Source organism: Pteropus medius, unplaced genomic scaffold, assembly GCF_902729225.1.
Source record: "Pteropus medius unplaced genomic scaffold, Ma_sr-lr_union100, whole genome shotgun sequence".
Lineage (NCBI taxonomy): Eukaryota > Metazoa > Chordata > Mammalia > Chiroptera > Pteropodidae > Pteropus > Pteropus medius.
The window spans coordinates 10,798,752-10,822,272 of record NW_024340696.1 but is presented as its reverse complement, the minus strand read 5'-3'; the positions used below and the strand labels follow the sequence as shown (position 1 = coordinate 10,822,272).

At 49.6% G+C, this 23,521-nt stretch overlaps 1 protein-coding gene across 1 annotated transcript in view; it reads left to right on the top strand.

The window, feature by feature from the left end:
• The window catches only part of ABTB2 (ankyrin repeat and BTB domain containing 2), a 166,251-nt gene that overhangs the window by 126,600 nt on the left and 16,130 nt on the right, over positions 1-23,521 (top strand). Inside the window, exons 3-5 of the mRNA XM_039866735.1 lie at positions 3,639-3,852; positions 21,303-21,455; positions 22,806-22,971. Coding sequence (XP_039722669.1) covers positions 3,639-3,852; positions 21,303-21,455; positions 22,806-22,971 — 533 coding nt within the window. The remainder of the gene's footprint in view (positions 1-3,638; positions 3,853-21,302; positions 21,456-22,805; positions 22,972-23,521) is intronic.

The following is a 23,521-nucleotide window of genomic DNA, read 5'->3' as shown; positions in this document are numbered from 1 at the left end:
CCTAAAGCTTTACCCTGGGTTTAACATGCATTAACTCCCTGCACCTCGCCAAGACCAGTCTGCCAGGTAGGTCAAGACGTTTCTCTCTTATATCAGGTCAACCGCACAGGGAGCTGGGGCACTTGTAGTTTTCTCTGTGCTCCTCTACCCATGAAAATGTAAATGGGAGAGAATAAAAAGTAAGAAAAACGAAACATTTCTTTTTAACGGCAGCCAGATGGTGTAGGCCTCATTTCGAAGACGGCGCTAAATTCCAGACGCTCACTGCTCGTTTTATTTGATGGCTCATAACGAGGGGTGGGCAGACCAGAGTGAAACCTGTAGCAAAAGGCTCTCATGATTAACAAGCAGTGAAGGCTTGTTTTTCATGCCTTGTGGGTGTTTCTGGGATGAAGACTGAGATTTCATCCAGCTTAAGATCAATTGATTCTCAAATTCAAGAATGTTCCAGAAGCAGCTCTGAGTGTCCACCAGTGCTAAACCAGGAGCACAGCCCAGGCAGAGCCACAGCTTCTCACACTAGCTGTGGTGATAGCCAGGGATTTTATCTGCCCTGCCCCTACATCCTGTTGCTGACTGAAACTTTAATAAAACAATAAAAATGAATGCCTAGAAAAGTGAAATAAAAGATGTAAAATGTAAGCTATTTTTTAAAATTAGATCAGATAGACATAAAATCACTCAGTCCAATTGCTATGGGAGTTTTTTAATGTCTGAAGTTAACTCGTTGTGAACCAGTAACGAACAGTTCGCAGACCTGTCCCAGTTTGCAGACCACATTTTTAAGTTCCAGTGGTGCAATAGCCAAGAGCATGGGGCTGGGACACGGGGCCCTAGTTCAAGTCTTGGCTGGTTAGCTTACTTGTACAACTGGGACAAATCATTTAACTTATGTGAGCCTGTTTCCTCGTCTGTAAAATGGAAATACCTCCCTTAAGGGGTAGTTGTAAAGATGGAATGAGATTTTGCCCATCCTTTCATGTCTATCATGAAGCCTAGAAAATCTAAGGAGGAAAATCACTCTGGGAGAATAGCCAAAGCGAGCGTCTTTCTTTGGCCATAAATGAGGGTTGCAGAGCAGTGTAAGTATTTAGATGCTTAATTGGAGTTATCTGCAGGCATCTGTCTTTTTGGTCTTTGAGAGAGATTGACAGCGCACAACTGGGATTGGAGCGAAGTGCGGAGACCCCATCTCCAGCTGCCCTTTTGCTGCCTTCCTGGTTTTCCTGAATCTTCCAAAGGCATCTCTGTTCCTGGCGCCCCTTTAAGGAGCTCTTAGGAGCCTCTCTCATTTCTTTCTTGTGATTTTCTTGCCTGCATTCTAGTGGGAAAGGTGCTGCCAAAGGGTTCTACACCAATAACAATCAAACAGTCATAAGTGTAATTAATGGTAATGACTTCTACCTTCTCTGCCTTTGAAATGGTATTTCAACAAGACTTCTCTCCGATGCTATCACAGGCTCTGTGACTTCTCCTCCTTGTGGTCCTGCCAAAGTTATGACAAGAGGAGCTAGGTTTCAACTTACTGCAGCCAATTTAGCTGTACAACTAGCTGCGCTAAGGCAGGCTGACCTGGGGGTGTCAGTGCCGGTTTCTACCACCCAGGAGCCCAAGGGCAGGGTTGGGAGCTGGCATTTCAGAGCCTGGACTCCTCCCCTGGGAAATGTGGGGCAGTGCTTCACTGCAGGCAGAGGTCCTAGAAGGAAGAGCACCATGGAAAGTGGCCTGTAGGACAGAGGAATAATGATAATGGGACAATAATCATAATGGTGTCATATTTAACCTTTACCAAATACTCTGTGCCAAGTATGACATTGAGTGCTTTATATTTACTATTTATTTGAATCCTCACACTTTTTAGGTTAGACACAATTATTTCCATTTTACAGATGAGGAAACTGAGGCTCTGATACGTAACTTAGGCAAAGCACATGAGTTAAAAGTAGCAGAGCCCTGATTTGGAGCCAGGCGTATCTGACTCTGGCATCTATGCTCTGATTCGTTTACCTGGTGATTCTCAGACCTGACTGGACATTAGCTTCGCAGATAGAACTTTTGCAAAATACAGATGCCTGAGTCCTGCCTAGGCCAATTAAATCAGAGTCTTGGAGGTGGGAGCCAGTTGTCAGTAACTCACTGCCCTCAACCTTTTGGCCCTGGGATCTGCCAAGGGCACCCATACAGCTGGGCTACAAGTACAGGGATGAGCAGAGTCAGGCGTGCAGGTAGGAGTGAGGACCCGGGGGTGGGCGCCATGGAGGGCTTTTTCCCCGTGGAGATCTCCAATTCCAGGAGTGTCATTGGCCCTGCTTAGAAGCCAAACACCATCACTGTGGCTGTCATGGGGAGAACTGGGCAGTTAGTGAGCTCAAATTGAGCGCCATCCAACACTGGTTTTTAAAATGAAGCGAAGGCATAAGGCTGTTTCTTCATTCTCTAAATGTTTGCTGAGCATCAATTATGCCACAGATCCTGCGCAGACTGCCAGGGATGCAATGGAATGGAGTACCAGACTCATAGAAGCTGCAGAGTGAAGTTTATCTGAATATATGAATGAATTGGTTCTGCCATACATTGGATGACACTTAACTTGCCAAATTAAAACCTGCTCATTTCTCTCCTCTTGGGGTCAGCCATGTCCCTGTGCGGGGAAGCTGACCCATAGGAGAGGCCTCCTTGGGTTCTCAGGCCTAAGAAGAATGGAAAGGCACCATAGAGGGGCCTGCAGGGGCCTGGGGCTGTTTCACCCATCCTTTCTCAGCATTGTGGCCTCACACACAATGATGGGACATTTCCTGCCCAGGCTGGTGGGATATTGAAAAGACTTAATTTGGGCAGAAACACAGCTCAGGATATGGGGCCCTGAGAACCCATAGACTTCAGGAGGGCAGGTGGCAGCCTGGGTCACAGGTCTGGATTCAAATCTAGACTCTCTCATTTACTGGCCACATGACCTTGGCCACTTAACTCAACCTCTAAATACTGTGGCCATCCTGTGACCAGGGAAATGTAAGTATTTGATTACCAGATTAGGCTCAATTTCTTCTGTAAATTGGCGGATAATACTTGCCCCCCAGCATTTTAAGGGTCAAATTAAATCCTATTTCTGGGGAAGTGAATGCCTGGCATATAGTGAACACTCAGCAGATGGCGGGGCTGGTAGTTTTGCTTGAGGTGGTGGGGATCGAGGTAGCTTCTCTGCTGAAGTTCCTGAGCCTTTGCACAAGGCTGCACAGCGGGGTGTCACCATTCAGTCTGGCTCTAGTTGTTAGAGGCTAGGAGAAGAGGCCCAGAGAGAGTCCCTCGTCAAAGAGCTGGGGAGAGGCCCGTGGGACGGTGGAGAGAGCAGGGTGTTGAAAATGAAACCGCATTAGCATAAGTTCTAGAGGAGATGGGTTCCCCGAGTGTTTCATTCAGCTATTAAGGCAAGACTGGAAGTGAAAGGGAAACCTAGCTGCTGTTGTCTGTCTAGGCGACAGTCCCCACCTCCGCCTGTTGGCTCCAGGGTAAGCAGCAATTACAGAGGCGAGGCGAGGGGAGCCGATTCTTTAGCTACAAGGATCCTAGGAAGAATGTGGGCTGCGAACTCAGACTTTTGTTTCCTTTCTTTCTCTCCGTCCCTCTGCCCTCTCCTCCAGGTGACCTGGTTTCCCGTGCCATGCACCACATGCAAGGCCGCCACCCGCTGTGTCCTGGCTCCAGCCCTGCCCGTCAGGCCCGCCAGCCGCCCCAGCCCATCACCTGGTCCCCAGACTCCCTCCACACACTCTACTACTTCCTGCGGTGTCCACAGATGGAGTCCATGGAGAACCCCAATCTGGACCCCCCGAGAATGGCCCTGAACAATGAGCGGTAGGGATCTTCTTTGGGCTGCACACCCGGGGGAGCAGGCTACCCAGTGAGTGTTGACTGACTGACCGATGGACAGGGCGAGAAAAGTGCCCTAGCGATAGCCTTCCTGCCTCCGAGGAGGCGGCTGGGCTAGGAATACGGATGGAGGAAGACCTGGCCCAGGAATGCAGTGGGCTTGTCTTACCCGGGGCTGATGTAGCAGGGGGTCACTGAGGCTCCGAATGTGGCCTCTGTCTTTGGCCTCTGTCTCGGATTTGCTGGCTCTAGTGCTCACTTCCTGGGCTCTCTGAAATTCAGTTGCTCTTTCAAAAAGTGAGATGTTCATACCTACCTGGAAAGGTGGTAGTGAGGATCTAGTGAGCTGGTGCTCTGCGAAAGACACTGGGTGGTAACTGGCCTTCCATCAGTCATCGCGGTCACCTCTTTTGATGACAGTGATGTCACCGTCAGGGATCTAAGGCGTGTTTTGCCCCATCCATTCCTTTTACAAATGAGGACATCATGGCTCTGGCAGGTTATTTGATCTCTAGTGGGTTCGTGGTTGAATAGCCCCAGGAGCCAGGCCTGCTGGCTGCCAGTCCAGTGTTTTCTCTACAGGGTCCCAGGCCTCTCCTAGCCTGGGGCAGGTCACTCAGAACAGGTTGTGCACTGCATAATGGGCCCCAGCAAGGGAGGACACACATGGGCCCCAAGTGGAGGACACACATGGTGCCATGTCAGCCTGAGGACAGGGTGCCATTTCTAATTGGGATACTCAGAGGGCCATCTTTTAAAACTTTTCTGCCTAGAGAGGACAAGTTTTTTATAATTTGCCCAAAACACCATATATATTGGCATGAGTCAGTCTTACCTGGAGGCCACCACATGGCCACCGAGATAGGGTCTGTCCATGGCCTCAAGAGTTGTGTGCTTGAAGATCCAGGAAGCAGGAAAGACCTGCTTTCGGCTGAGGAAGCCCTGTCTTCCACCACACGGCAGAGCCCAGGAGAGGGAAGGGGCCCAAGGGGCTCTGTGCCCATCATGCAGGAAGATGATCTGGGACCTGATACAGAAAGTGCTGCCACCTTCCCAGTCCCCTTGCCCCAGCTGCCCGTCGTCTTTATGTGGCAGTGAGTCATCAACCGTGTGCTCCTCACGCCCACTCCACACCAGGCTCACGTCTCCAGTGCCTCCACAGCCGGTCACAGAAAACCAAGGTGCAAAGGTAGATTCCTGCACCTCAGTTTATTAAAAACAGCCATTGTGAAAACATTGGAAATCCTACAGACAGATGACAAACTGAGAGCTGGCAATGAAGTGGCCTAGGAGTCAGGCAGCTTGGGCACAGACAGCAACGCTGGCATTTATGAACCTTAAGACCTTCGTGCAAGGTTCCAGTGTCCCCGAGCCTCAGTTTCCTCAGCTATAAACATGGAGGTGGCAATGAAGCAGTTGTAAGGACTAAGTAATGGTAGTCAACATTTTCTGAGCGTTGACTATGTGCCAGGCACTGTGCTGAGCACTTTGCATGTGTTAACGCATTTAATGCACACGCTTCCAGGAGATGAGTGCTCTTTGCTGCTCTTTGCTGCTCTTTGCTGCTCTTTGCAGCCCCATTTTGCAGGTGAGTCAATAGAGACAGATTCCGTAACTTGCCAAGGCCACATGGGCCCTGCTCATAACCACTACACAGGCTGTCATTACGAGAGGCATAAAGCAATAGTGGCCCAGTACACATATGTAGTAGATTCTTGGTAAATGCTGCCAGCATTGTTGTTATAACTGGCATCAGTATTAGATTGCCATTGTCTTATTTCTCTGGGAGATGGACAGTGTTCATGGGGCCAAGACAGGTCACTCTGGGCCTGACACAGACAAAGAAGGCAGCAAGTGGGGGCCCCGAAGTTTCCGAAGGAAGCGTCTAGCGGGGAGGTGGAAGCAGAGCATGGGCCCTGCCCCCAGCTGTTTCTGCTTTGTGGAGAAATCGTTGTGGTTGCCGGAATTGTCAGGGAAGGAGAAAGGGCAAGGAAAACATCTGGGATAGGGTAGGAGGCCGCGGCTTGCTTGTTCGGTGATGTCCCCGAGGGTGCTAGACTGGGCCTGGTGGCTGGGAAAAAAAGACAGGGAGCCTTTTTTGGACCCACTGCCGGAGCTGCCTGGCTGTGTGGCTGTGACTGTGGCCGCTGGCCATGGGGCAGGCCAGGGAGGTGCTCCTCCGTCAGTGCTGTGCCGAGATCCCCCTGATGTCTTTGTGGCTGTCCCCTGGCTTTCCCCCGGGAGGGTTCCCAGCCTCTGATGCTCTAAAACAAAGCATCAGGGTTTCTGTAGGACCCGAGTTGCTTGTCTGCCTGCAATAGCTGAGCTTGGGAAGTGACATATACACGTGTATGTGTTTCGATATCTCATTATTTAAAAACCACAGTCTATGCCACAAAGCAATTGGTAGCAAAGGCATGTTCCCATGAATCATTTAATGAGTATGAGACCTGTGGGAAATCAAAACCACTTTAGAAAAAAAGAATCCCAGAATTTCAAATTTGGGCATTAACAGGACAGCCAAAGAACACCCAGGCCAGCATATAGCCCTGAGCTCTCTGGCTGCCCAGTTCCTGGCTGCGGAAGTGGATCCTGCCGTGCTTGGACTCACTCTGACGGGCCAGGCCCCACAGGCCTTGGAGAACCTGGCCAGCCTTTCTTGGGGGCCACTGAGCTCACTGCCACTGGAGGCTGGGCCACATATCCCCTAAGGCACCACCACTTCGTTATCCTTTTTTTTCAATTACAGTTGACCTACAATATTATATTCATTTCAGGTGTACAACATAGTGATTAGACATTTACATACGAGTGATCTCCCCAGTAAGCCTGGTACCCTTCTGACTCCATAACTAGTTATTACAATATTATTGACTGTGTTCCTTATGCTACCCTGATGTCCTCACCAGAGCTCTAGGGAAAACCTTCTGTCCTCGAACACAGAGTAGCTGGAATTTGCTAAGGCTCCAAGCAGAGCTTTGCTTGTGTGTCTGGGGCTTTGTGTCTGTCTGGCTGTCTCTCTCCCCCTCCCTTTATTCCCTGAAAGTTCCTCCCTCTATCCTACATCAGGAGCATGGGGGGCTAGGTCCCCAACCAGAATTGGACAGAGCATCTGATTTAAGGTGCGACAGCAGGTATGTGGTTTGGAGACTTGATGGTTTGGGGATTTCTAGGTCTCTTGGGATTAAGTGACATTTCCACTGCTTTGCACACATGGGCCAAGGGTCTCGGTTTGACAGCATGGGTTTAGCCATAAGGCACCATTCACTGTGCCACTCATGTCTGTGCTCATAGATTGCTGCCTTGAAGAAATTATTCTTCCTTCTAGTTGAGGGCTGTGTGCAGCCACATCCAACCTGCTAACCAGTGAGACATGTGTTCCCTCTTGTGGGAAGCTCATCTTGGCGTTCCCTGCTAAGGCATGTGCTGTCTCTGCGCTGTCTAGTGGGGTCTTGGTATCTCTCCATAAAGGCCTCTTCTCACCAGAGCCTCCCAAGGTGGGAACGCAGGGTGGCAAGTGGGGCAGCTTTGCAAGGGTCAAAAAGCACTCTAATGCAGGGGTCCCCAATTCCCGGGCTGCAGACTAGTCTATGGCCTATTAGGAACCAAAGATGAGTGGCAGATGAGCAAGCGCAGCTTTATCTGTATTTGCAGCCACTCCCCAGCACTAGCATCACCGTCTCAGCTCCACCTCAGATCATTAGGCATTAGATTCTCATAGGAGCACCAGTCCCTGGTGCCAAAAAGGTTGGGGACCACTGCTCTAATCTGCTGCTGTAGTGAGCCAGGCCACACAGAGGAAAGCACAGGCTCGGGAGCAGAGGCCCCTCCATGCCTCAGACTCCTCATCTATAAAAGAGCTAAGAGACTCCACTGGGGAGGACGAAGTGTGATAACACATGTAAAAGTAGCCAGGTCTTCTTTTTTAAGGGTATTTCTTTCTCTTGTGCCCCTCAACAAATCAGCGAGGCAGGTACTCACATTACCTCCATGTTACAAAGGTGGGGGGCACCCAGCTGCTGAGTGGCTTGGCAGAGTTGTGAACCAAATCTCTCTGGTATGCCTTTCACCATACCAGGCTACAGCTTCCCCGCCCAGCTGCTGAGACCTGGTCCTCAAGCTCTAAGACCCGGGTGGGTCCCAGCCTTTGGGGCCAACTCCTCTAGGTCTCAGCAGCTGGGTGGGAAAGCATTTACGGTACTATAACTATTAGCATGATCACTGGCTTTAGGCAGAGGAAATGTACCTAGGAGAGACAGCAAGGAGCGTGTGGCAGAGCTAGAGAACAGGACAAGCAGTGCAGAAGGAAGCTGCAGAGGGAGCCCAGACCTCGTGGGCCAACATCAGGAGAGGGCTGAGCGTGTGGCCTGGAAGGTCCTGCCCAAGTGGTCCTGCTCGGTGGTTGCTGTGATTGGCTGGTTTTTATTCGCTTCTCTCCCCACACCACTTCTGAGAACGAGAGGAGCAGAAGGCTGCAGGAAGCCCCTCCCGCACTGCTTGCCTTGATGCTGTGAGGAGAGACCTTCCTACTAAGGTCCACCCAAAACACTCAACCCTGGGGCTGTCTGGCATGTTGTCCTGCGCCAACTGGCAGGTTCAGGAGGGACAAGGGCCCAAAGTGATACTATCTTGGCCCCCAGTTCCTATAAAGCTATTTTTGCACAGGCTACTAGGGCTATGGCTCGAAAGTCAAAGCCCTTGTCCCAGTGAGATCCTGGTGGGAGATGCTGTATATCCAGCCCAGCTCTTGGCTGCCCTGTTCCATGTCACGCTGGCCAAGAGCTTCTAGCCAGTATGTGGACAGAACTTGGAAAAGCTGGAGGCAGCAAAGGTGTCAGCCTTACGGGTCCTATCCCCTCTGCCTGAAGTCCACACCTGTGACTTCAGGTGCTGCTGAAGGATCACCTAGAGGTGTTATCTCTGCTGCCTTCTAGCAGGTGTCAGCTTATCTTCTAGGCCTTGGTTTTCTCACGGGTAAAATGGTGACAATAATAAGATGGTCACTGGGGTTAGATGAGATAATATGGTAAAGCACTTAGCTTCATGCCTGGCACAGAAAAAGTACTTATTAAACGGTGGTTGCCATCCTCCTCCTCCTCGTTATTATTATAATGGTCATAATCATGTTTAGATGACATATCTGACATCTAGAATATTCTTCCTTCATTGATATAATATGATGTTTCTTAAAACGTGGTCTCAAGTGACATCTAGGTTAGTAATACTACTACTAATACAATTACTAATACTACTATTGATATTATTAATATAACCACTGCTACTAACAATAATGATAATTAATAATGCAACTACTTACAAGCACCACTACTAATTATAGCTAGCATCACAGAGCACATATTACTAGAGACAGATACCCTCTTAAGTGCTTTACTTATTAACTCACATTCCTCCCAGTACGGCTGTGGATCGGTGGGGGAAGGAAGATAAGAATTATGAAGAGCGGCTTATGTGATTGAGTCTCCAGCCTAATGAGGCAGGCATGAAAACAAGACAGAAGAACAAAAATGAAAACAAACAAGCAGACAGTGCAAGAGAGAGCTGGGTTGCATGATAATGTGTTGGGTCTGCCCTCAGACCCTGCAGTCTGCCTCAATTCGATCTTAGCTCCGTCTCTTAGAGTTGGGCATGGCCTCGGGCGTGTCATTTGGCCTCTGTGCCTCAGTCTGTCCTCCTTAGCATGAGAATAATAAGCGCTGATCTCTTAGGGGTGTTGTTAGGGTTAACTGAGTTAAGAAGCACTTAGAGCAGTGCCTGGCATACAGTATGTGTCAACCATCATCATCTCCACCATCATATTAAAGAGGATCTTTGAGAAGGCTGGAGTAGTTGGGGGGTGGCATCAGGAGAAACTGGGTTTTTAATGGGGCCTTAAAGGCTAACCACAAAAGATTGGAACAGGCAAGGTGGCAGGGGCAGCAAAAGTCACAGAAGGACATTTGTTGTTTCAAAGTGCATATTTCATGACCAAAATGGATCTACATTTTAAAAACACAAAAATTCGGTGGGTGTTGGGTTCTTGTTTTCAGGTCATCACTAATCGTTGCTTAGGCAAATGCTTCTACGCAGGACTTTGTGCATCCTCAGGGGTGCCCTGGCAGGAGGGTCAAACCCAGCCCCTCCTCCTCGGGCTCTGTGAGCAGAGCAAGTCTCCTTACCTCCGGAGCCTGTTTCCTCCTGTGTAAAGTGAACATCTGAGCAGGGACTACTTCCTGGGGAGTTCCCCAAGTTCTGGGGAAATGCTCCCAAAACAAGTGAGGTACACAGCAGGAGAGAGGCGGCTCTTTGTTCCATTCCAGATGCAGAGGGGGCTGTTTCCCCTCAGATGAGCACTTTACATAAATAGGAAGCGCCCACGGATAGGCTGTGTGCTCAGTCTGAAGAAGTGGGCTCGTTAATCTTTTGCTCAGCTTGCGAAAGTGTTTTCTTAACAGATAATAGAGATGATGGCAGTGGTGGCTTTGTGCTACTGACTTGTGGTTCCCTTAAATACCATTTCAAGGAGATTTGCAATGTTAAGCTCTTTTCCTCTCCTCCTTTTTGTGCATTAAATTTCCATCTGTTTACCCAAAATGGAAGTAAAAGAAATAAGAATAGCTATTGGGGAAATTAAGTCCTTATTTCCATGTATTCCCCCGACTGGTGCATCTAGTAACCCCTGAAGTGACTTGTTTACTGTCCGCATTGCACCCAGGAAGCTGTCCCTCCCTCCCCATCGCCTTACCTGCTCTTTTTGTTGTTGTAGTTTATAGCACATTCCTCTGTCTGAAATTACTCTGCTTGTGTATTTGTTTAATTACTTGTCTGCCCCTCTCCTCATTCCTCTGCTACGTAAGTACCACAGGTTGGCCTTTTCCCACTGAGCCTTCAGCACATAGAACAGTCCCTGGCACATAGTAGCAGAGTTGAATATTTTGTTCAGTTAGTGAAATAGACTCTAGAGCCTAAAGGTTAGACTCTTTTGGAATCAAAGACCATAAGCTGGGATCTCTGCTCTTCTGTTTACTAGTTATGTGCTTTGGGCAACTCATGTCATTTCTGAGGCCTCGGTTTTACCAGCTTTAAATGGAAAATGGCTGGACCCACTTCCAAAGGTTTTTGTGGAGATCCATTGAGGTAATACATTTAAAGGACTTAGCACAGAGTAAACTCTTTATATGTGGTAGCTGCTATTTTCAGTATAATTAGTTTTCATAAACCTATGGAAATACTAGAATAACTAAATCTTGTTTAATGCATAAATAATCCAAAAACAACAGTGAATTTAAGTATCACATCTATTCAAAATACATGTTTTCTGCCCCTCTTATATACACACTCTTCAGTCTCTGACCTTAATTCCCTCCTAACTCAGCCCTGACAGTAGCCAGGGAACTAGAAGATAAGATAGTCCTAAAGTCACAAAAGACTAATTAAGTCAGGACTGTTTAGGACAGACACACATACAAACTTTAGATTTATCACAGCCCACCACCCAAGAATTTCAAAGAACTCTAAAAACTGGATTTCATCCACCCATGGGTTCAGAGACCAAGCAGTGAGTCAAGCACTCTCTAAAGTGAATGGTGTACCTGTGTCCTAGGCCCCCTGCTTGTTGGTTTGGCCATAGCACCCACATGTGATGGGGCTGCCATTGATGAGTGTCAAGCTTAAGAGTGATAATATCTGACTTATTTTAACATGGGCTAAAAGCATTTAAACAAAGCTTTGCAGTTTATAAAGCATTTTAAATAGACAGCTCTCTAACGGATCCTCACAATAGCTCTTGGAGGGAGCCGTTACCATCATTTACAGATGAGCAGACCCAAGGTCAAAGCTAGGAAGAGGCAGATCTAAGCCCAGGCAGGGAGAGCCAATTATAATAGCACAGTGAATTCACATGATCTGGGGTGATCCCTCCTGCCTCCCAGGAGAGAGCAAGCAAGCCTCTGGGAACTGGGTCTCTCACTCAGCACCTCCCTACCTGTGACTTGTGCAACTCGCTGTCAACTACTCAGGCCTCTTCCCCAACAGACTTAAGTTCCTGGTCCTGGGTGGCCAGCCCGAGGGTGGGCTTCTGTTCACCATCCGAAAAGGAATGGACCAGGGACTTGGGGCAGACAAAGGAAGTGGCAGTGCCAGATGACAAGGGATGGAGACAGGACCTGATCCTGGCCCAGCCTTTGACAAGTGCCCCCAGGGGCTGCCTGTTGCAAATGACTTCCTGTCCCATTGTTAGGCTCACTGTCTTCACAAAAAAAGGAGAAAATTGGGAACTGGCAGCCCCCAGGGCTTCATTCATTTGGAGTGTTTTTATAACAGGGCAGCAACAATCCCCTTTGTCTGCATGTTGCCAGAGAGCCTCTCCGTGCTGGAAATCCCCATTTCTGAAGGGAATCGAGTGTGCTTTCTTAAAGAAGGTGGCTTCTGCGGCTGAGCTGTTGACTTTCCAGACACTGGGCCATTGGGGCAGGAGAGGAGCTCAGCAACATCTGGAGTCCAGTCCAGCTGGTTTCTGGCCTGCTCCTACTTGCCTGCCAGGCAACTCTTCAGATTTTCCCCCTCCCACAAGACCAACCACTTCTGACAGCTGTCTGTACCCCCCGCCCCCTTTACTGCTTGAATGCTTGAGATTTGGGGAAAGATGGCTCTTAAGGGTTCTGAGCATGCCCTCTGAGACTTTGGGACCCAGCCTAGCCTCAGGGCTGATGAGGCTGTGGGTGCAGAACCTGGTGTTTGGACAGAGGGGCAAGGTGGGTCCACTGCAGGGAGCGTTTTATCCAGGGGGCAGGCTCCAGGGGAGCAGGCTCAGAGCATTTGTGCAGGGCAGTTTGGCCTTGTGAAAGATATCAGAATCTTTTTTTTAAGAGCCAGAGAAATCACTATTGGCTAGCTATGTGATCCTGGACATGTGTCCCAATGTCTCAAAGCCTCAGTTTCCACATTTGTAGAATGCAGACTAATAATTATACCTCCCTTACAAGGTGGCTGTATCAGAGGCTAATATATGCAAAATGGCTTCATGCTTCTTTGGCACATAGTAGGTCCTCAGCACATCATAGCAGTGTGGCTTTGATGCTCAGAAGCCAATGCCAGAGTCCTGCTCGAGGCGGCAGCTGGGATGTGGGCACGGAAAGCAGGATCGAGTCCTGGAATCTGCAGCATCCTCTGTTCTTTCTCTGTCTGGTTTGGGTGCACCCCATCTACAGCTCAGGTCAAAGCCACTAGTTGCCAGTCAGAAATTCCCGCCTTTTACATGTGCATCTCTGTCAGGCCTCAAGAGTCCCAGGCCCCTACTTCCTCCTATAAGTTTCTGAAACTCTTTATCTGAGAGTCTGAATGGGTCATCTTTCTGCCTTAGATTGTGGGGAGTGGGGAAGATGGGTGCTATGTGATTACACTCAGCTGAATCCAAACAGGAATTTCTATCCGGAGACCCTAAACAAAAGACTTCCATCTCAGCCCTGCTGCCCAGGAGGTGTCTGTGGGATAAGTGAAACCATAGGGTCCTCCCAAGCCTCCCATGTTGGCAGAGGCCAATGGGTGGTGGCAAGTGCCCTTAGCGGGGGGGTGTGTTGGAACAGGTTGGAGGCATTCTTCTGTCTGCCTTCCATATGGTGAAAGAGTGTGTGGTCTCGTGAGCCATCACTGGCGCTGAGCCTGGGTAAAGAAGGCCGGTCTCTTACACATGGCAGCAGTGAGCCCCATGGGTGAGGTGTGGCCTGTGGGCAAAGGGGGCCACACCCCAGCAGAGTGGAGAGAGGCCTGCTTTCACACCTCTCCATTACAGGTGTGTGGGAAGCAGCGATACTCTGGCCTGCTGGACCAGCTACCCACCCGCCAGGCTACCGTGCTGGGGAGATTTGGCCTGAGAACTGGGCCAGATGCTCCAAACTTCGCAGCACCCAGAGCCCTCCCTGCTGCGTGAGAAAGAGTGGAGGCTGGTGGCCTGCGTGCGGTCCATGCTGTGCTGGAATCTATACCATCCTGCCCACATAAAGTGTCACCCTGGCATCAGGCCCATTTACCAAAGACGGCTGTGTCCCCTCCACCAGGGCCCAAGGCCACATCGACATCTGCAGAATCACAGCTGCCATTTCCCTTCCCGAGAAGGCTCCATCTCAATATCCTAGCTGCCCTCCCAGAAACTGCCTTAGCTCCAGCTGGCCACAGAAAGCTGTTCCTGGGCGGAAGAGTCTCCTGTGAAATGGTCGTCTTTTATCTGGGAAGCATTTTCTATTTTCCAAAGAGAAAGACCCAGTACCCAAGACAACTCAAGCCACCAAGATGGAAGATGAAGTAGTTTCCCATCTCACGAGTTCATTTGTCTGACTTAGAACCCTGGAGCTCTGCAGAGAGTTCTAGAGAAAGAGCAGACCCTTGAAAGAGCAGACCCTCTGGCTTTCCCTCCAGGAGTGAGAAATGTACCATGCCTTTATAAATTCACAGATTGCGTCCCTAACTGGTGGGCTCCTGTGCTAAGGGATAGGGAACATCAGTGAGAAAAACAGCCTCTGACTTCAGAGAAATTATAGTCCAGAGGAGGAAGCAGACAAAAAACCATACAAACAAAATAATAACAATATGGGCTAATTGCTGCAGTGCTGGAGGGAAAACCCGAGACCTACCTGGTGGGTGGGCAGGGCGGGCCTCCCATTGCCTAGAGGGGACCTGTGGGCCAGGCAGAGGCTCTTTATTTCAGTGCCCTAACACCAGGGTGACCAAATGTTTGGTTTGCCTGAGACAGCTCTAATTTACACCTGCTGTCCTGATGTTGTTGGTAATCACGCTCCTTTTCCTTCTGGGCAGTTTGATTGGTACATTATATGGCTACTGCACCTAACACTCATCCCTAAGCTGAAGGAGGTAGGGCAGGGTCCAGGAAATAGAGAAACGATTGACTCGCCTGGGAAGGAGTGGAGCATACTAGTTAGGAGCTTGCACGCTGGTGCACGCTGCCAGAGATCACATCCCAGCTCGGCCACTTACTAGGTGCATGACCTGGCGCAGGTTGCTTTACCTCTCTGGCTCCCAGTGTCCCCATGTGGGAGATGGGGATAATAATAGTACCTGCTTCATACAGTAGACATGAGGATGAAATGAGGCCATAGGTATAAAGGGCTTAAAACCATGCCAGGTGTTTAGCAAATGCCCTGTAAATGTTAGTTGTTAGTGTTTTTCTGTTAATCCTGGATGCCGCCATTGTCACGTGATCGACCTCTCATTCCACTGCTCACTTTTAGGCTCCTTTGGGCCTGACGGGCAAACCCTGGGAAGAGGCAGGGAAGTCGCTCAGCTGATCACTTGGTCGTATTCTAAATTTATGTCCATATACATATGCGGACAAGTGGAGGTTTATCTGATTCCTCTAATCTGTACCAGATGAGCTTCAATAAGAAAAGTGTATTTTCTCCCACACAGAAAGCCCTAAGCTCCGCCTCTAACAGAAGTTACCTGACCCCAAACTGAAGCTGTGCTGGGAGTCAGCTCCAGAGTCTGAGGCAGCATGGCTGCGAAGGAGGCGAGGCCTGGGGTCAGAGGGAAGATGCCTGCCCAGCTCTGACTCCGAGCTGAGCCAAACCACTCTGGTTGACCAAGCAATTCTAGAAAAGTAATTAGTCTAACATGTGAACTGGAATAGAATTGCTTCCTTTGTGCTGGGAGGCGAGTCTGACTTCAGTGGGACAAGGTCGGTTTTATGCTCCGTGGACGTTTTGGCTCTGGAAATCTTAAGGAACCTGAGGTGAGGACCTGAGAGCTGCACAGCAGAGCCAACCTCGACCCTCCCAAAGAAGTCGTGTAGACCTGTCATTCGAGTGGAAGCCACGTGGCATCTTCGCAAGTTTCACTCTCCAGCACCAGCCCAGATAGCACAGCAGGGAGGGGCGTGAGAGCCGCACACTTCACAGCACGATCTGTAAGAACGGTGAATGCAGTGGGGAAAGCACCCCCATTCAACCCCAGGGCTTGGCAGTGGCTCTTGCTCCCACTAAAGGTGGAAGAATTTAGGGCTGAGGGTGGGAGACATTCTGGCCGCCCCCTCCTATGATCCTCATCTGCAGCCGTCTGGCTGGTCCCTGTGAGATTCTTCTCTTAGACTAAGTGTGCACAGAGATGGGCTGGGCTTAAAGCATGATGGGGAAATCTCTTTAGGGAGTGAGCCTAAGACATCACGGACCATCTCAAACCTCCCAGCCCCAGGAGCCAGGCCCACATCCCAGAGCCCTCTGTGCTCCCAGCCAAGGTGGAAGTTAAGAAACCACAGCCCAGTTTTCTCAAGGCTGAGCTCTGGCTAGGTGTCCAGGCCCTGCCTAGCCAGTGGGCACATCCAAGATCTGCCTGAGTACGCATACCCGGTTCCTCGTGGGTGGGCACGGAGGGGACATTCCTGCTGGGCCCAGACTCAGCCTTTCAGTTGGAGACAGACGCACACGGCCTTCTCATGTATGGGCTCGAGTCACACAGGCCTGTGCCCCGTCTGCCAACCTGACCCTCCTCGAGGCCCCTACTCACCTTAAGAGAGAACAGAGCCTGCTTTGAGCTGGAAATTGGAGGCGTTTCCCGTTCCATGTTGTTAAGACACTGCTTATAGGACTGTAACCCCAATAAATCATAAGCTTGCTGAGTGGGGCAGGGTTTATTTTTTTTTCCAGGCTGCAGGGACCTCTTAAAACCAAGGCCTTAAGAAGTTTATTCTTTCATTTTTTTAACAGGGAAAATGGCTTTTGCAGACCTAGTCCTATTGAAGGGCCTTATGGGGCCACTGATTTCACATACTCAGGCTCAATATGATTAAAGAGCGGTAAAGAGAAACTGAGTCATGACGTGAGTCTAGCCTCCCCACTGCTACTGAACTGGTTTTGTGCCCTTGGGTACACCTGGCCTCACTGGGTCTCTATTTCCTCCTCTCACCCTCTTTTTGTAAAAGACTCCTTTTCATTGGTGTATTTCCTGGATCCCCCACATGACAATAATAGATTTTTTTTTTTTAATACGCACACTGGAGGAAGACAAATGTGGCCACTTGATGACCCTTTTAAGTGGCTTTGTTTGTTGTAGCAACAACTGACCAGAGGCGTTTGCATGCATATGGAGGGGTGGGGGGGTGCGGTTGTAGATTAGGCCAGCAGTAGTACTTGGTGCAGGCCCCTCACAGTTATTCCATGCACACCCCAATCCCCCACCTCACGTGTTCATGACCCACGGTCCCCCACGCCCCAGCATCTGTGGTCCTTGTCATTGCCCCTCTCCCTGTGTGGGGTTCCTGACGGCCAAGGCCGAGCGCCTGCACCACCAGCAACGATTTCCAGCTCCCAGCCGACCTTGTGGTCACATTTGTTTTCAGTTTTATAAGCTGGATGGAGTGGGTGGTGGGCAGCTTGCTAGCAGACTTTGCAAGTTTTACATGTTTATGCTTGCTCAAGGGCCTGTCGGGGAGAGAATTGGCCGGACCCGAAGAAGGCTGGAGTTGAGGCATTTAATAGGACCAGGTTCCTATAACCTTTTTCACTGTTATGTATTTTCTCTATCAACAGATACTAACATAGTAATAATAATTAGCCTTTATTGAGAACTTACCATGTGCCAAATTCTCTGCTAAGCATTTTACATACGTACTTCTTGTGAGGTAGTCCTAGTAGGTATATCCATTTTGCTGATGGGGCAACTGAGGCTGAGAGAAGCAAGGTAGCTTGCACAGGATCACAGTTTGATTCATTGGAATTACACAGAATTCCAACCCAGGAGTCTCCTTCCAGAGCCCAGGCTCTCGATCACCTTATAGTAGATACAGCTATCATCATGCGGAATCTGGAATAACAGCCAAAGGGGTTCCCACAATGGAAAATGTCTAAAAACTCTGACTTAACTCCTCCTTTAATAGAAACACAGGGTAATGATCTGCCCAAGTGAACAGAGCCAGTTCACTTGCCTCCTGGACACTAGAACTTTCTCTCAAGGAGGATGCTTCAGGGAAGGCAAGCAGGACCCTCAAATCCCCAGGCCAGGAGTGTGCATGCAAACTAAACACCATTCTAGGCCTGGCCAGACCGTGTGCCAGCAGGTCCAGAATCCCAGCCCCACAACCTCTGCCTTATCTTAGGGATCTATCACATCTGTCTAAGGCAGCAGTTTTCAAAGTAGTGTCCGGGGAGCCCTGAGGGCCCAGAGGTTTTTCAGATGTTCACAGGGCCAAAATTGTCATCATAATAATGTGTTATTTGCCTTTCCCTCTCATTTTCTCGCAAGGGTTCAGGAGAGTTTTCCAGAGGCTGTGGGACACGCAATGACATTATCACCCTGACAGCTGATGGGACGTGACCTTGTGCATTCATAGTTTTAACACTTTCTCAGTTTTAATTTCTGATACAGTCATTGTCAGTAGAATAACACAAAAGCTCTTTAGGGGCCTCAATCATTTGTAAGAGTACAAAAAGGATCCTGAGACCAAAGCGCTTGAGAACCACTTTTCCAAGGCATCAGACCCAGCAGACGCGAAGCCCGGCAGCAGGAGGGCTGAACAAAAGGGGCTCCCTCGGCCCTGCCCTGCCCTCCCTGGCTCTCGCACTGCCGACACCTGCCCTCTGGTACTGAAAGGCTTGCAGCCAAGTTCAGCCTAGGGGACAGGCAAGACAAGGGAAGTGGCCTTTTTCTTTGGGAGAGTACAAAGCAGAGAGGCTCTGGGGACAATGCAGACATCAGTCATTCTCAGCCTTGCTCCTCTGGAGCCCTTTCACCCTGGGGTTAGGACACAGCCACAGCCTAGGGAGTTTTTATAGGGATTTTCCAGACTGTCCAGTAAAGCAGGTGCCCAGTGGGCTAGGTGAAATTGCCAGAAAGGAAATAGGAGCCTGAAACCTACAGGTTCAGAGATGGATATTACTGAGACAGTCCATGAATTGCTTGTTATTTTACCTTCCCTTGGACCACAGACCCAGGACGTGGGTAGGCCAAAGAGAAGGGCCTGAAGAAGTCAGTTTTGGGGCTGGCAGGGCCTTACTTGTGGGCAGGTGGGCACCAGCCACCACCCCAGAGACAGAGGGACAATCTCGACCCTGGAAGATTTCTGTATGTTGAGAATATTAATCAGTGTTCAATTCACAAAACACAAACCACCCTAAGTGTTCTAAGCAGGAAGAGATTTAATGCAGAGAATTAGGCACCAACAGAATCATCGGAAGGGCTTAAGGAGCAGGCTGAGCTTCCAAGAGTGACTCCAAGGACAATACAAAACTAGTCCATGGAATCTTCATGGGCTCCCTCTGAGACAGCCCCTGAGTTGCAATTTAGGATTGAAGCTGAAATCAAAAAGTCTTTGCTGTTGCTTTCAGTAGCATTACCACTGCCTCTGAAGCACCAAGCAAGGTGGAAAATGGACACTGGAAGACTCTGTAGAAGTCAAAAAAAAAAAAAAGACCATGTATCGGCGATCGGCATTAACAGAAACAGGCAAATGGGGCACACAAGTGACCTGCCTCATATGCATTGACCAGATCTCATGCAGCTGCATCTTAATGGTGAAACCAGTCTTGCATTCAAAACCCCAGCTGCTAAGGAGTCAGGGAAATGTAGTTTTCAACTTTCCGTGTTTCTAAATAAGACGGTAAAATAGAGGCCAAATGAGCCAATCCCCCATATTGGCCCACTTGAGGTTACTGAATTGTTTTCATGTGCCAAGTTGTAAGAGGCATAAAACAGAATGGATCGTGACACCATCTGATTAGACGTCATGATTTCCCGAGTTCCGTCTTGGATTTCCCCTAGTGCAGCTGGGAGATGCCACTTAGATCTTTAGTGGCTGCACTTGCGCTTTGTTTGGGCTGCTGGCCACGACAGGGAAGAGTGGCTGACAGATCCACAAACCATCTTTTTGTTTACGCTTCATTCTCCAATGCTGGTGGTTTAGAGAAAGCCTTCGCCTCGGATCGAAAGAACTGATGCATAGAAGTGTGCCTCTGAGCTTGCCTTCTTGCATTGTCATATAAGAATTGTAAAGTTCAGAAATATTTCGGATTGTAATCAAGAAAGATCTTATAAACAGGGGTGATTCACAAATGGATTATTATTGGTCCTTTCTAGAATCTACAAGTTCTTAGCTTCCTACTCTAATACGTGAATACTGCACCCTTGAAAATTATACTCCACTCTTTTCTGGACAGAAACAGGATTTGGTCCAGAATTGAAACTTTGGATGCATTATACTAAGTTCCTGCTGCCCAACCATGCTTTTAGTCATTCAGCAAATGTTTATTGAAGACCTATTGTGTCAAGGTCTTCTGCTGGGTATATTTTGGGTAAAGCAGAGATGAAGAAGGCATCCTTCCTGAGGCAGAATAGCCCAGTCAGGAAGAAGAGCATTCGAAGGGATCTTGGAGCAGGAAGAGATTCTTTTCTTTGGAGAGAGAGGAATCCGGGAAGGTTTCTGGAAGGAGGTGCCATTAGAACTGAACCTTGAAGGATAAATGGGATCTAGCTGGCAGAGGTGAGAGCTGGTTCCTTTTCATGAGGAGATGGGAATGGTTAGGGTGGGCTTGAGAACCGTGAGTGCCCAGTGGTCTGGTGTGTCCTGGTGAAAGGTACGAGTCGGGGCTGGAAAGTAGGTTGGGGTGAGGATCTGGGCATCCTTGAAGGCCAAGGCTGGCCGGGCTCTCTTGATTGGTACACACAGTGCGCCAGTTAAGTGACTCAGACCCAGATATATTTTCTGAAATGACAGAATCAGACCATCAGAATAACTTCCAAATGAGCCATCTCCAAGATCTCATCTGATTATTTTATTTAAAAGATTAAATAAAAGTATCCTTTGCCCTCAAGGAGAGATGCTTTTGAAACTTCGAAGATGACCCAAACTTTTAGAGACCTGAGATGTGTAATGGGCAGGCAATCTCTAGTGATTCCCTGCAGTTGATTTACTTAGTGGCTGAGGAGAGAGATTAGAGGTCTTTTTCCTGGCCAAAAAACTTCCGTGCCTGCCTAGGAGAAAGATGGTGGTGACAGCAGGAGCCTAATGCTCAAGGACACCAGGGTTGTCTGTCTGTGCTGATGAGGGAGCACAGCTCCTAATGGCGAAGCTTGGTTTGGAAGCTGGGTCTGTTTGATTCTCCTTTGAACCCCATATGAATTCTTTGGAGGGGTGGGGTGGGCAGGAGTCTCCTGTTCCATATGTTGATAAACGCCTTCTTTCCCTGGCCCCCTAAGGTCCTCAGTTTTTACACCTGGTCCATGACCAGAATTCATCTGATCTATGACATAGTTTCTGTGGAATGGGACAAATTGGGGTTTCTGTGAGGAGAAGAATCAAGTCTCCTCCACACCTCACAGCCTGAGGGTTACCAGGTGACCCTGTGGCTGCTCTCTGAGAGCACGTACTGAAGGGGTCCCCTTCTGCTCTTCCGGGAGCACCCCAGCTGGTCTGACCCTCTCTCTCTGCTGCCTCACAGGCCCTTCATGCTGCTGCCACCGCTAATGGAGTGGATGCGTGTGGCCATCACCTACGCAGAGCACCGCCGCAGCCTCACCGTGGACAGCGGTGACATCCGGCAGGCAGCCCGACTGCTGCTTCCCGGCCTGGACTGTGAGCCCCGGCAGCTCAAGTATGGAACCAGGAAGGCATGAGTCGGGAGGGCCCCGGCTTCCGTTCCCACCCCTTGGCCACCCTCTCTGCTCCCCACTCCTGGAGGCTGGGATGGGGCAGCAAGCAGCTCGTAGTGTGTTCAAGCCACTCTAAGGGCATCCTCTGTGCGTGCCAAGCCTGTTAGAACTAGTAATTCTGAGCCTTGGCTGCTTTCTGGCCACATCTTCCACAGCCACTAGTTTGGTACACAGAGCAGACACAAGTTTGGATTTGGGCAGGAGAGCGCCCACAGTCCAACTCTGGGATATTTAGGGGGAAAGCAGCAGAAGTGGGCCTTCTTCCTCTCTTCCTGTAATTGTAGCCATTTTCTTAAGCACTTCCTAGGTGCTTAAGAAAGGGCACTGTGCTGAGCCCTTTCCGCATGTATTGTCTTAGTCCTCATGACAACTTTAGAGAAGAAAGGGGTATAATTCCCATATGACAGACAAATGGAGAAACTGAGGCTCAGGGAAGAGCAATAATTTGCCCACAGTTGGCAAAGTGGCTGTGGTCGAAATTTGAACTCAGGTCCATATGGCCCCAAGCCTGGACTCTTCATCTCCTTCCCAGTGTGCCTCTCTTGGATTGGATTGGTCTCCTGGAGTTCCAGAGAAGGTTTTTCTGGCCATTCGTGGCCTGTGAGAGCCTTGCATCTTTTTTTTTGACCTGCTCAAATCCCAGTTATGGCCTCCTCTGTTTTCATGGCAAATGCCTGAACCTCATTCTAGGACATAAACCGTACATACTTCGGCCTAACCAAGGCTCCAGGCCGGAGCCTCCTATCGGAAGCCTGTGGCGTGTCATCTGTAGATGCAAGTTTTATCTTTGTGGGGCAGCTTGATTGCAATGGGATTCTGGGCTGCTCTGCTCTATCTCTTCAATACTTCTGGGCCTCACCAGGAAGCCTTGAGGGGAGAGAACGTCGAGTCAGGAACCGGAACTTGGCCACAGTGACTGTTCTGTAGGCTGAGCGCAGCCTTTGTTGCAAAGAGTGTACAACCAAGCCCTGTGGGATAAGCGCAGGCTGGTGCTTCCTCCTCAGGCAGTCCCCTGACAGATCGTTTTAGAGGGGACTTTGTCTCCTGGCAATTGACAGCTCCCAAGAGCTCAGAGCACTTCTTTAATGTGTTTATAGAATAACAGAAGTATGTGCTCTTCATGTCACTGAGCCCAACAAGGCCAATCACTGCCAATCGGATGGTAATTCCCAGTCCTTCCCACTCGCCCTGTCTGCACAGCACAGCTGTGTCACGTCTCATTGAGAGGCGGTGTCCTGGCAGAAAGAGTCCACACAGTCATGCTCACACACATCCGGGTCTCTCCTGTGCAGACCCGAATGCTGTTTCAGTTCCTTCCGGAGGCTGGATGCCCGAGCGGCTACTGAGAGATTCAACCAGGACCTGGGTTTCCGCATGCTCAACTGCGGGAGGACGGACCTCATCAGCCAGGCGATCGAGGCCCTGGGCCCTGACGGGGTTAACACCATGGATGACCAGGTGCGTTCCGAGAGCTCTGCTCGCCGGACAGGTGGAGGGACCAGAGTCCGAGGGGATTCACGATTGCCAGAGTTGGTGGCATAGTCCTTTCTGTCCCAAACCTGAGAGCTGCTCAGCTGTGTGCTCCATGAGTTGGGCCGCCTTGGAAATCGTGCCCTGCCTGTTTCAGGTGGGACGTCAGCTCGGAGACCTCCCTAGTGCCCGTCGGAAAACTTTTGTAATGGGGATTCTGCTTCCTCCCACTGGAAGGCTGGAGTCTGTCCCAGATGGTGCAGGGCCGGGAAAAGCCCAGAGGAGGCACCTCGATGGCGAGCTATGGATAATAATCCCCGCGACTTGTATCAGAGCATCTTGTATGCCTACTATGTGCCAAGCGCATAGAAATCCTCGCCTTCACGGAGTTAGCATTCTCGTGGGGGAGACTGATGATAAGAAACATAAACATGTAAAATACAGAGGACGTTATTGGGAAGCGCTAAGGAGTAAAATGAAGCCAGGAAAGGAAGTGTTGGAGGTGTTTACAATTTTAGAATTTAACTTGAGTTTTTGG